The sequence below is a fragment of the Anopheles arabiensis genome, chromosome 3 (genome assembly GCF_016920715.1).
Source record: "Anopheles arabiensis isolate DONGOLA chromosome 3, AaraD3, whole genome shotgun sequence".
In the NCBI taxonomy this organism is placed as follows: domain Eukaryota; kingdom Metazoa; phylum Arthropoda; class Insecta; order Diptera; family Culicidae; genus Anopheles; species Anopheles arabiensis.
In genome coordinates, this window is record NC_053518.1 from 14,326,239 (window position 1) to 14,338,725 (window position 12,487).

A 12,487-nucleotide genomic window follows, 5' to 3' on the forward strand; every position below is an offset into this window, starting at 1 on the left:
AGTTTTCATTCCATTCGTGAGAAGCTAATATCGTGAACACACATTTATGGATTAATGTCGGGATATCTCTCGTTTGCTTGCTGGCGACGCATCGACCGTAACAAAAAAAAAAGGATCACTCACAGATACGCACACACACCAATACACAGACCTTGTTCCCCGAAAAAGGATAACGCACCTTCCGAGAGGGTTCGTGGTGAACAAAGACGGCAGAACACTGCTCAGTTGCGTCGGGTTCGCTCTATCGCACGCAGCATCATACAAACAAAATACACACTCTCGCACTCTCTCTCACGCACGCACACAAGCGCAAAGCGCAAAACGGCTCATGCTCCTTTCAGAGCATTTGTTCGATCGATTGTGTACTACACAACGCGCACGCACACCACATCCAACATCATCATCATCATCATCATTGTAGAAGCAGCAGCATCATCACCACCATCTCCCGACAAAAATACAAGGCATGCTTGATAGATTGATCAAAATAACACGACAAAAAGGCACACTTACACTCCAAAGAAGTTTCTTTTGCAATTTAGAGCGAGGGACTTACGTCTTCATACACCTCCACGCCGGATCCTACTCTCCACAGGGTCATCAAATTCAGGGTGAAGGTAAAAACCACCTCTTTTTTGTACTATTTTGGATAGTAGATATCCACACGATTAGATAAATGCATCGATAGCGCTCGTTGTTTGTGTGTGTGCGTGACACGGACGGTAGCACGCTCTTCTGCTGCAGCGCAGTTTAGAGAGCACACAGCACCACACAACTGTCGATGTGGTGGTAGAGCCCTACGCGGATCGGAAAGATGTGCATTAGAACACACGGCGTGCCTGCAATGCCCGCAGCATAACCGCGATGTTATTATGCAGATGAGCTGCTGCTCCCCTGCCTACACGCGCGGCGCACACTTTCGCCCTTCCCACACAAACACACACACACACACACACACGCCCATTCTTGCGAGGGGTCGACCGGACAACAAACACACCACACACCAAACAGCGCTTATAAAACACGGGGAAAATAAAACATGCACAATCGATTTACGAAGCCAGCGCTCTTGCTCTTGCGCATACAAACAAAAACCTTCCGCACACCACCAAACACACACACACATAAACACAAGCACACACCTCCCTTTTGTGGATGGCCACGAAAAAGACACGAGCAATTCTCAATTGCAATTTAGGAAAACAACTGCACCGCCATCATTCCTCCATGAATTATTCTTCTACCGTGGGTGCGTGAATTGTATTTACCACCCAACGAAGCACACTTTTCTCTGTCACAAAAGCACTTGTTTTCATTGCCTTTACCTTGCTTTAAACCATTCCACTGGAACCGCACCGGAATCGAACGACCGACGACACAACCGCACGCGCTGAAGGTTCGTTCTTTTTTGCAGGCGTGTGTGTGCGTGCCTGCCTGAACGGTACGAGGTGCGCTAGCGTGCGGTAGGCGATACACTCACGATTCTGGCTGTGTCGGTTCCGTGCGGGCAACTGTGGAACGTTTGATTAGCATGTGAAAATTAAGCTAAATTGACCAATTTTGTTGGTATTATTAAATTATTTTAAATATAAAGATTTTTTAAACCTCCTTTTTCAAATAAACTAAGCTTAATTTGTTTCTGTTCTCAATTTAAATGGTAAATTCGTGTTGCTTCAAGCTCGTACGTGTATCACCGACCAAACGTTTGCATGCGCTTCGTGCAGCTTCGGCTTTCAACACTGTCAAACGTTTGACGTTTGGTCTCCCGGTGAAAATGCTACGCTAATCAAACGATATGAAAAATTTAAAACCAACATGACGACGGGTGGTTGCAGCAGTAATCTTTTTTCGTTTGTTATTACATTGTCATCGTTTAATGATTTCGAAATATTTTTAACAACCATTTAACCACTAAGCTCATAATAATTTAATTTTTAACGAGATAGTTAATAAAACATATCCAATTTAAAAGTAATTATTTTAACAATTTGCACTTAACAGGGTATCTGTTTACTACGAAATAAAAGAATAAGCAATAAAAGAAAGATATAGTCCCTGATACTTCTCCCTTTGTCTTTTCACGCAAAAATGTTTTAAAATCAAAGGTCTATGGACTGACAACGGTTTCAGAAGTGTATTTACGTACTGCAAGCAGTGCTGCAATATGCCATGAGTATCACGAGATGTTCACCAACGAAAATAATGAACATAGCCGTGGTAGCTTGATGCTCATTGCTGATATTCAATGAAAGTGCGTCATGACATGCCGAATACGACATGCGAGTGCTTGAGTCAAACACGATACTCTGATTGACAAGCTGATCTTAATGTCGGCGCAAACACAAACATGATTTTTTTTTCTGGCTGTAAGCAGTACTGCCAATTGCCATTGTTTCAGTCGCCGACACTCATGACTGAAACGAAGCTCAAATCAGCTTACGTATACAACTGACTTGATCAGAGGTAAGACTCAAACAGTTGGTAGTACAATCACATGCTTAGTGACATTTTGCTCAACACCCAACTCTTGGTCGCTCATTTGGTCATGACATTTTCTGTCGGTGATAATCACGATATTCTTGGAATATACTTGGCGTGTATTCAGCAACACAATTAGCATGCTTTCTCGCTCTGTCTGGTTTGATGGCCTGTCGGGTCAAACAGAGCGAGAAAATATGCTCATTTTGTTTCTTGGCATATCTCCCATGACTACCGGCATGCTCACCGACTGAAAATGTTGCGACCAAATGACTGTCCAAGAGTTGGGTGCAAAAATGTTATCAAGCATGTGATGGTCGCACCAACTGTGTGAGTCTCATCACAGTAGAGCTCGTGACGCTGACATGATTTTGTTTCAGACGGAATTTGTCATAACTATGTCAGTGACATTTTACCAAACTTATCACATTTAAAAAAAAGTCATGACATAGTAACTTTCCAAGCGATGGTCGCAAAAATGTCATGAAGCATGTATTGGTCACACCAATCGTTTTGAGTATCACCACTGGTCATCACAATTGAGTGTGTGATGCTGACACGAATGTTGTTTCTGTCAGATTTTTTTTATGACATTGACAGTAACATTTTGCAGCAATGACTGCAAGTATAAACACTCACATTAGATCATCACGATTAATGCCTCAGTAATACCACAAATATTTGTGTTTCTCAATTTCCCTTAAGCAATTATGAACAATAACGATTTATTTACTTATCCTCGCCTATTAACCTAACGTTCGTAGTATTTTATACCAGCATTTATTGAAATGTATCTTACAATTTTATCTCTCTGGAATTCATTTTGTCTCTCTCGCTTGCAACTCCCTCCACACGAGAATGGCTTCGCTACGCCGCTTTACCTTTAAGTTAAACTTTCATTTCATTCATAAAACTACAACAACAAAACATACCTCCTTGTAACACATTTAAAAAAAAACTAATCGTTAAGCAGCAAATGTTGATCCTGGATGGAGACTGGCTCTACAAACCACCTTCCCCAAACCGTATACTGTACTGTGTGGCACACGGAATTCTTCCCTTCTCTCCCTCCTTTAAGTAAACACTGCCCCTTCAACGATAAGCAGCGCCCTAAACACGTAGCCCTTCCTTCCGCTTCTCCGATTTGTCACGTTCGCGCGATTCCCGATCCTCGCGCCGATCGCGCAAATTCGATGCCGAGCTGCCGCGGACCAGGCCCAAATTAAGCGGTGGCAAAGCGGTGCGCAGATTCATCAGCCGCTTGCTGCGCTCCACATTGCGCGACCGGCCACCACCCTTGGCCAGCGAGCTGCTGCTAAACGTAAGCGAACCGCTGCCATCGTCCGATCGGCCCATCTCCACCGCATCAGCGCTGCGACTGTTCGCCCGATCGATGCCGGACACGAACAGGTCGGACTTGCCGTAGTACCGTGGCATCGACAGATCGTCCGTCTGCGACTGTCGATTGATGCCGGCCGTCTGGATGGAGTACAGGCTGACCGACTCCCGGTACTTCTCGATCACCGGCGTCTCGAGGTAGTTCTTCGGCAGGTTCGAGTACGAGATGGCCGGCACCTCCGGGGTCATGCTGATGGAGTTGTACGTGCTACCACCGGCACCACCACTAGCACCACCACCACTGCCGACACCTCCAGCACCGCCAGCACCTCCCCCGCCGGACGATATCGTGAAGATGTCGTTTTCGCTGGCCGGACGGATCGAAAAGTAGGGCAGGTCGGCCTGCAGATGGCTGATCGTTTTGTTGCTCGGTATCGATTTCGACAGGCTAAGCTCGGAGAAGTTGCGGGGCGGTCGCAGGACAACTTCCGAATCGTGCCATCCCTCGTCGGAACCATCGTCCTCCTCGACGATGGCCGGTATAACGACGATACGGCTGTCCCGTTCGTCGAGCGTATTGCCGCTGCTACCTGTAACAAATGCAGCGAAGAGGAAGGTTAAACAAGAGTGTGTCCGGGCAAAGAATATATTTCAAAAATTGGTAAGCATTTTTTTTTTGTACAACAATCTTGACTGGCGTGGTGAGGTTGCTCTGTTTATGCGTGTGTGTGTATACGGGTATATGTTGTGATTGATGAGTAAATAAGGTTCAGTAAGCAAACATAATAAAGCGAAGATACAAGCGTGCAGCGTAGGTATATAGCTAAAGCATGTTTAACATTTACAACTTTATAAAAAATAGGCAAATAATAGTACAAGTAAGCAACTTCACGAAAAAATAACATCAAAAACTCAAATATCACTAAATAATAGTAAGCAAAAGAGAAGAACATAGCAACAACATACAATCAGAGTAAAATAACAATTTGCAAATACAGAACAAGGAAAAACTATATATATGAGCCATATTGTTATATGCCTAATAATTATAATGTCCTAATAGCCTGAGGCTTAGAAATTTAGTACAAACTTTAAATAATAGTAGTTAACGCCAAATAAAGTTTTAATTTTTTTTTGCTTTTTAGTACAAACAAGAAGTTAAGAATGAAAAAATTATCGAATTGATAAATCACTCGAAAATCCAACGGTAATTGATCCTTTTTTTTAATCATTTTAAAACGACAAGCTCGCATGTTATACAGCAAGCTCACCAAATTTTTTCATTCAATTCAACTTAAATTATTTGAATCAGTAAATCAGTAGAATTAGTAAAATTAATTTCAAATCAATAAATCAAACAGCAATTAATTACCAAACCAACATATAGTAATGGCTCACCAGTTCGTTTAAATTCGATTCGATAAATTCGGCAAATAATGGGGGGTTTCGAAATATTCTAGACAAGTTACCTAAATGTTTTACTTTAATGATGGTTGACATTGGCAAAACAAATCAAAATGAACATCCCTTATATTAATTTTGTTCTAAATTTTGTAACCATGATCTGCTCGAATAGTGATCGAAACACCAAAAATTGTGGATTTGTTTGTGATAAACCATGTTGAAATTGTCAAAATTTCGTTTGTACGTGCGAATGACCTTCTTCTGTTGGATGAAGATGGCGTCCAATTCGTTTTAGATTAATTTGCTTTAATATTTGGCGAAAAAAGAACGTGGGTTCATTTCGTACGACGTTATTTGGTGAAAATTTGATGTTTTTTTTTAATAAAATAAGTATACGACCAGTAATAAGAATTGGAAACATTATTTCCCAAAAAGATAAAAAAGCAAAGAAAAATACACTTCACAGTCGATTTTAAAGGGCTTGTTCTAAAAGTCCCTTAAACTGGTGCAGTTTAAGAGAAGTTTAATGTGCAAATTTAAGGGAAATAGCTCGAATCCCCGATTTTAGAACTCGAAAATGTCAATTGGGTAGTAATTTCCCCTCATTGTACATAAGTTTTTGGAACAAAGTTTAGAACATTACAACAATAGTAGATTTTGTACCAAACGGATTTTAACGACTCCTAATCTTACTAAAAGCAGCCTATAAGATAAACACACATAAGCTGGAAATCTTTGATGCACCTTCTATTCATTACCAATTTCTAACGGTCTACTACCAACATCTGATGGTGCATATTAGTACACACACACTCCCCCGTGCTGAGTTAGTTCAATGAGAGCAACTAGTTTGAGAAGGAAGAAAGGAACAAATTTAGCACAGCAAAACCCAAAGCCAATTGCAACTACTTTGTCGGATCTTTGTTGAAGGCGCTGGGTAACACTTACCTGCTCCCGCAGCGAGTCCTTCCATTTTCCGCAGCATTTTTTTAGCCGATTTTCCTCAATATAAACCCAACCGCCCTAGTAATTTCTAAGTAACATTCCTGCAGCCCGTAGTTATTGCTATTGATTCTGTCCGGACCGAGCCAAGTTGGTTAGTACACACTTATCGAGGTTAGAGAGGATTCAGTGAGAAACGAATTCAAGCTCCATGCACAAGTAGATGTGTTGTGTTTTCGCCCGAGAGTTTAACGGTTTACGGGGCCAATCGTGCTTGAAAGCTTTCGTTCTGGTTTACTCCTTCATGCACCACCTTCCCGAGAAGACCATAAGGATTATTTTTTTTGCGTGTTGTCTTTGGTTTTTTCAGCTACAGTTTAATTCTAGTTGTTCGTTAGTTAGTATGCATGCGATTAGATATTACTTATACACTAAAGGTGACCCTCGTCACAGTTCATCGCCTCATTTCTTCCCAATACTGGAAAGGACTGCACCGAACATCTGTATACGACCACCGAACTACCCGAGTCAACTACTTTTGACTAGCCATTGAAACTCTTCTTGTTAAACTTTCTGCCCTCTGACCCTGATGTGTGTGATGAGAGGAAACTTTTGTGTCCCGTGCTTTTTGTTCCCCGTCACCCCGGTTCTGTACGGTTCTCGGTGGTTTCTGTGTTCCTGTGGGCGATTTCGGTACCGATCACAGTGTGTCGTCTGTGAGCGTGTTTGTGAGTAGCCTTTTGTACAAATATGTCGTCATATTTTTTGTTTTGTACGTTGATTTTGGTTTGCTGCATATGGCCGTTCTTTATGCTCTCCCCCACACCGAAGTGTATGTTTCTTTGTTTGTTTGTGTACGTATGTGTGTGTAGTGTGTTATATTTCAGGTGATCCCGGTCAAAATCCCGGTGAATGAGAGACGGTGGGGTGGGCAAGTTACGGTGGTTTCGACATAAAGGCCAAACTTCTAGTTACCTTCGAGCCGCTGGAGAAGCTTGTCGGAGCTGAGCTCCCGACCTTCGGCACCGTCCTGGTGCAGTGCCGGCGCGGCCGACTGTTCGCTCTCGCCGGCGGTACGGTTGCCCGCAGTGGACGCCCCCACCGGCGTCACCTCGATCGGTGAACCGGAATCGGAAATGGCAAACTTCACCGACGCCGGCGAGGTCGCTTTGGACGTCGGCTGCTTCGGCGGTGCGCTGGATTGGAAAATTTGCGAATTAGCAAAGATGGCCATCACTTCCGGTGCCAGCATTGGAACGTTGGTTTGAATTTCACGCCGCAGGTCGTCCTCGTGTATTTTTGAGCTGTAGGTGGAGAGGGGGAAACACAAAACGGGAAGCAGTTTGAGAGAAAGAAAGTGATATTTTTTTGTAAAGCTATAGCATTCGTCATTGATATTTGTCGATAAAGAGTGTAAATTAAAATAATTTTTAATTTAAGAAATGTAAAAAAGTTCGATAAACTATTAAATAAATAAATAAAAATAAAATAAAATGTTAATCCCATATTCTACACAAAATAGATGTTCGTTCCACAGCTAAAGATGTATGCTCTGAATGAGAAAGAATCATTCAGGGAAGTTAAACACGATGAGTTCTATGGTTCTTCAGATTCTTTGGGTCACTCAGAAAGATTTCAAACGCAATAATTTGCCAATGACCAGCTGCTTGTTTGATATTTACATTAAATTAAATTTGTTTTACATAATATCCGAATATAAACTATGACATGATTCAAATATCTAAATATTCAACAAACTTATCAACTAAACACAATCATTAAACTAAGTTAATAATTTTGTGATTTAAATAGCTATATTTAAGAATCATAAGAGGAATCGAAAATGGGCTTGTTAATTGTACAAAAATTATAATTATCATTTCTAAACGACACCATTGCACAGTGGGCAGTTTGGAACAAACTTTAACAATGAAACAAACTGTGAGGTACGGGTATTTATTGAATAAAAAATTAAATTGCGTAAATTCGTGGTTATTGTTAAAAAACGACACATTTGATTGGTATTATTGTTCTTTTGATAGATGGCGCTGCTGCTATTAATGTTTAAATATTTTACACGGTCGTGTTCTCAAAAAATCATACAATTTTAGTATTTTTTTTTCCTTTAAAAAAAGCAAGACATCATAGCATTCGTGGTCGCGCTCGGTTGCAGCTAGTTTTTTTTTTGCCAAATGACAGGTAATGGTATAAATTACAATTTAAAAACTTATAAAAAACTTGGGTGCTATTTAGTAATATTTAAAAATCCGTTACTGTCCGTGATGAGATTTTTTGGGTCAGAAATTAGAGCTAACTTTAAAGATATCCATATGTTCCCATAACCAATCCCATACCTCATAAAGAATAAGAAACCTTTTAAAAAAACTGCTTCGGGAATAATGGTTTAGTTTGTTAAGCTGATTATATGAAAACTAGTCTAAAATTGCAAAAAATGATTTTTTTAATGATGTCAAGTTTTGATGATTTTTAACTTCTTAACTATTAATTATAAAATTGCAAAACAATGGATTTATCTCAGTTGAATATCGTAGGTATAGGAAAAAAATACTTAGACAAAAAGATGATTTTTACCTTGTAAGTTACATACCGACAAATGCCCAATGTGCATTGATCATGTTCACTAATTCTCAATTTTGACATTATTTAGCTTTGACAGGTCATAATCATTATAAAATAACACGATTCTATTAATAATGTAACAATTCGACTAAATTTGCAAGTAAATAATACCAATTTCATCAACAACGAACCAATAAGCTAGATTAATTTAAGAAGTTGAAAGTACTTTATCAAAATAATTATTCCCCACACATCAAGAAATTTTCAAACATGACTCTTAAAGCAATCTAAAGCATCGTCGATTGTTTGTTGACTCTTTAATTTAGATATTCGTGAAACTTTCATTTTATAATCTGAACGACTCCTTTAGCTTCAGATTGATTTGAATGAATCTTTTCAAAATATGTATGAGTCACAACATTATTTTGTACGTAGTTTCTGTACAAAAACACAAACATTAGAACATTTTGATAAGAAACTAAACCACTTTACATACTCTCCTTAGCTGTCGAACAAGCGCCAAATTAACGCCACCGCTTAAAGCAAACTGATCGACGTCTTAAACTAAACGTATCAACTCATTAATACGTTGTTCTATCATCTTAGTATCTCTTCAAAACTATCCACCCACTTCCACCACAACTCATTTACGCCCTCCAAAGCCATGTATCTCTCGTATACCTTACCTCATCGACATGTTGCGAGGAATGCTTAAGCCGGACGAAACGCCCGGCTGCCGGCAGATTGGTGCATTGTTGTTTTCGCCCGAGTCGCCCGCCGGGCTGCCGTAGTACCCGTTTTTGTTCTTGTTCTTGGCCGCATGCTCATCCTCGTCCGGATCGTAGTTAACTGTCGTAGGGTTGGAAAGAAAATGCGAAAAATGAAACAGTCATGTGCACAATAGGCATTTAGTACCGATAGCTTAAAGTTGCTTTCTCAGCCTTCCCCCGGGTAGTGCTTGCTTGCTAGTGGCTAGTGGTACTGCTCGGCGACAGTTTGATAAATATTGTCCTTTTCGATGGTGTGGCAAGGGGATAGAGTGACTTTATGCTCTAAATATTTGGCCTTCCCCTGCATACCCTGATTCGATGCTCGGCTTTGTGAGCTGCTGGTCATTATTCTTACTTAATTACGTGATACGAATGTAATTACGGTTTCTTAACCGCTTGCCAAACTATAAAACGGACGCGGGTTAAGTCGAGCATTCGGTAAGAACAGAGTACATCTTCTGGGCTCAATCTTCTGCGTCCAGTGCAGGGTTCTGAAGGAGCAAAAAAAAAAAAACGCGCTCACACACATTCACCCGTTTTCTCTCTACATTACGGTTCGTGGCATGAAAGTACGACATCGACCAGTTCGATACGTTCGACCTCCTTTCTGCAGGCATGGTTCCTTTTTCCTGCAGTGGTTTCTGTTCAATTTTTCGATAGAAGCTTGCATTTTTCTTACATACAAGTGTGTATGTGAGTGTGTGTGTGTGTCGATTCTGGTCCTAATTGAAAGCCACCGCAGCGAAATAATTATCTCCGCTTTCACTCCTTCGGGGACATTTTCGGCCATTTCACTTTAGACTCCGGTGCCCGGGGCTGCCACACTCTTCTGCGTGGTCTCTCAGAAGGAAAAGCAAGCGAAGAAAAACGGCTTCTACCAGGCACAGTGCTGGTTTCTTAACCGCCATCCACCACCAACTTGGCTAATGTCTCCATTTATTTGGCCGTAACTAAAATAAAGGCTAAAAGAAGGAGCTCCTTTTTTTTCTTTGTTTCTCTCTCTCTCTCTCTCTCTCTCTCTCTCTCTCTTTCTCTCTCTCTCTCTCTCTATTTCTCTCTCTGCCTCGTTATCTCTCTTGTTTTGGTACGAATACTTTTCTTCCTTCCCGCTGTGAAGGGTTCATAATTTAGCCAGCCCGGCGAATTAAAGCCATCGCCCAGGAGACCACAACGAAAGGATAGAAATCAATTTTCCACCCAATAGAAAATTCCTCCCCTCCCACTACGGATGGCAACCGGGTCCGGATTTTGGGAAGAAAATCAATCGCCTCGGTTGGTTTAAGGGAGAATTTATATTGTTTTGTAGTACGAGATGTGATTGAATGTGTTATTGTGAGTTTTTTTTTTATTGCTATATGCGCAACGAATAAATTGCAAACACATTCTATACTTTATTCTCGACTTAATTAATTTTTTTCTTTAAATTGAATCATCACATAAAATAAATTTAATTTTTAATTCAATAACTTTCCTTTCAATTAATCAGTTTTATATTTAAACTTGGATAGGTATGGTAGATCCATTAGAAATTATACAGGTTAAATATATTATTCCTCTAAATAGTACTTTAAAGCATCGGAATTGATACGCTACAGTGCTAACTATACTTATTGGCGTACTAATTGTTTTTAGAACAAAAAATAATATAAGTGTATTGATGATTAAAACAACATTAGACTTTTCTTTGTTTTTTAGAACACACGTGGCGTGTTCTTAGAGTCATGTAATGAACCATAATGATGAAACTACAAATATTCTACGGTGCAAATAATAATTTAACATACAGGCACCTTGCAGGATACTTAGACCTAGAGCTACTCTTCGGAGCCAATGACAATGAGTCCACTCCGGAATCGATTCCAGCATCGGATTCGGCTCCGGAATCAGAATCAGAATCGCAATTTGCTACGGATGACGGAATCAGGCTTGACTCCAGAAATGGAATGGTTTGAATTGAAATAAGATGTGTGGGAAGCGAAATAAGTCCGGGAATCTCCATGTGAATAGATCATTTACAAGTAAACTTTGATTCTTTGCCGCTATCAACACATAGCATCATTGGACCCAAAACGCCTATTCCTATGAAGATGCCGAAACCGACTTCGTTTCGAAGCCAATTCTGATTTGGGAGTCAATTTCGATGTCGGAGTCGATTTTAATTCCAGAGTCAGTTCCGGAGCTGATTCTGATTCGGGAGTCAAATCCGATTCCGGAGCCAATGCCGATTCCGGGGCCGATTCCGATTCCGGAGCCAATTCCGATTCCGGAGCCAATTCCGATTCCGGAGCCAATTCCGATTCCGGAGCCAATTCCGATTCCGGAGCCAATTCCGATTCCGGAGCCAATTCCGATTCCGGAACCAACTCCGGAACCAATTCCGAAACCAATTCCGGAGACGATTCCGGAATCGATTCCGGAAACTGATTCCGGACCTACTATCCGGAATCGATTCCAGAAAACTTCGGAGCTAGCCGGAATCGATTCTGACGAAATCTTCATTTTTCCCATCACTAGTGTGTACTATGTTTATTTTGTTATTGTGACAGCGCAGTTGCGGTTAGTTTTGTTTCTCGTTTTTATTTTACTTTTATAATCATAAGGATGTTATGTAAGCTTAATATAGCTGAATGACATTATGCAATAAATAATAAAATAATAATAATAATAATAATAATAATTCTCTCTAAAAAATGCAAATACATTGTAAATAGTACATGAAGGCAGCAAAAACTAGATAAACTACTTTTTTAAAAATCAGTAAAAAAAAAGGTCAAAAGGTAAAAACATCAATATAAAAAAATACAACACAAGTACTCAAAGACTAACAAAAAAGTGTCCTAGCAAAAATAATAAAATAGAGTATAAAGCTTGAGAACTAAAACAACGAAATCAAAAGCAATGAAACCAATGCATTAAAATTAGCAGCAAACGCCTGAAAAGCGTTCAAAAATAATGTTCACCCCGGCAGAGAAAAA

General features: G+C 40.3%; 2 protein-coding genes and 1 long non-coding RNA gene across 10 annotated transcripts in view; all 3 read right to left on the bottom strand.

The window, feature by feature from the left end:
- The window catches only part of LOC120900172 (semaphorin-1A), a 199,566-nt gene extending 198,162 nt beyond the window's left edge, over positions 1-1,404 (bottom strand). For 5 of the 6 annotated variants that reach the window (XM_040306823.1, XM_040306827.1, XM_040306821.1 and 2 more), the window contains exon 1: positions 1,326-1,404. The gene's annotated coding sequence lies outside the window, so the exon portion shown is untranslated. The remainder of the gene's footprint in view (positions 1-1,325) is intronic. The other variant, XM_040306822.1, reaches the window with a different exon arrangement.
- Positions 1,405-3,224: 1,820 nt separating this feature from the next.
- LOC120902882 overlaps positions 3,225-12,487 on the bottom strand; it is a 46,755-nt gene continuing 37,492 nt past the window's right edge. For all 3 annotated transcript variants that reach the window (XM_040311961.1, XM_040311959.1, XM_040311960.1), the window contains 3 exons: positions 9,429-9,591; positions 7,138-7,466; positions 3,225-4,406 (listed from right to left, as the gene is read on the bottom strand). In XM_040311961.1, the coding sequence (XP_040167895.1) occupies positions 3,589-4,406; positions 7,138-7,466; positions 9,429-9,591 (1,310 nt within the window). In that variant the 3' untranslated portion in view covers positions 3,225-3,588. The remainder of the gene's footprint in view (positions 4,407-7,137; positions 7,467-9,428; positions 9,592-12,487) is intronic.
- Positions 4,955-7,131, bottom strand: LOC120902883. The gene is made up of 2 exons (XR_005739498.1): positions 6,169-7,131; positions 4,955-6,065 (listed from the first exon to the last, which is right to left on the bottom strand). It is a non-coding gene; the product is annotated as an uncharacterized LOC120902883 (long non-coding RNA).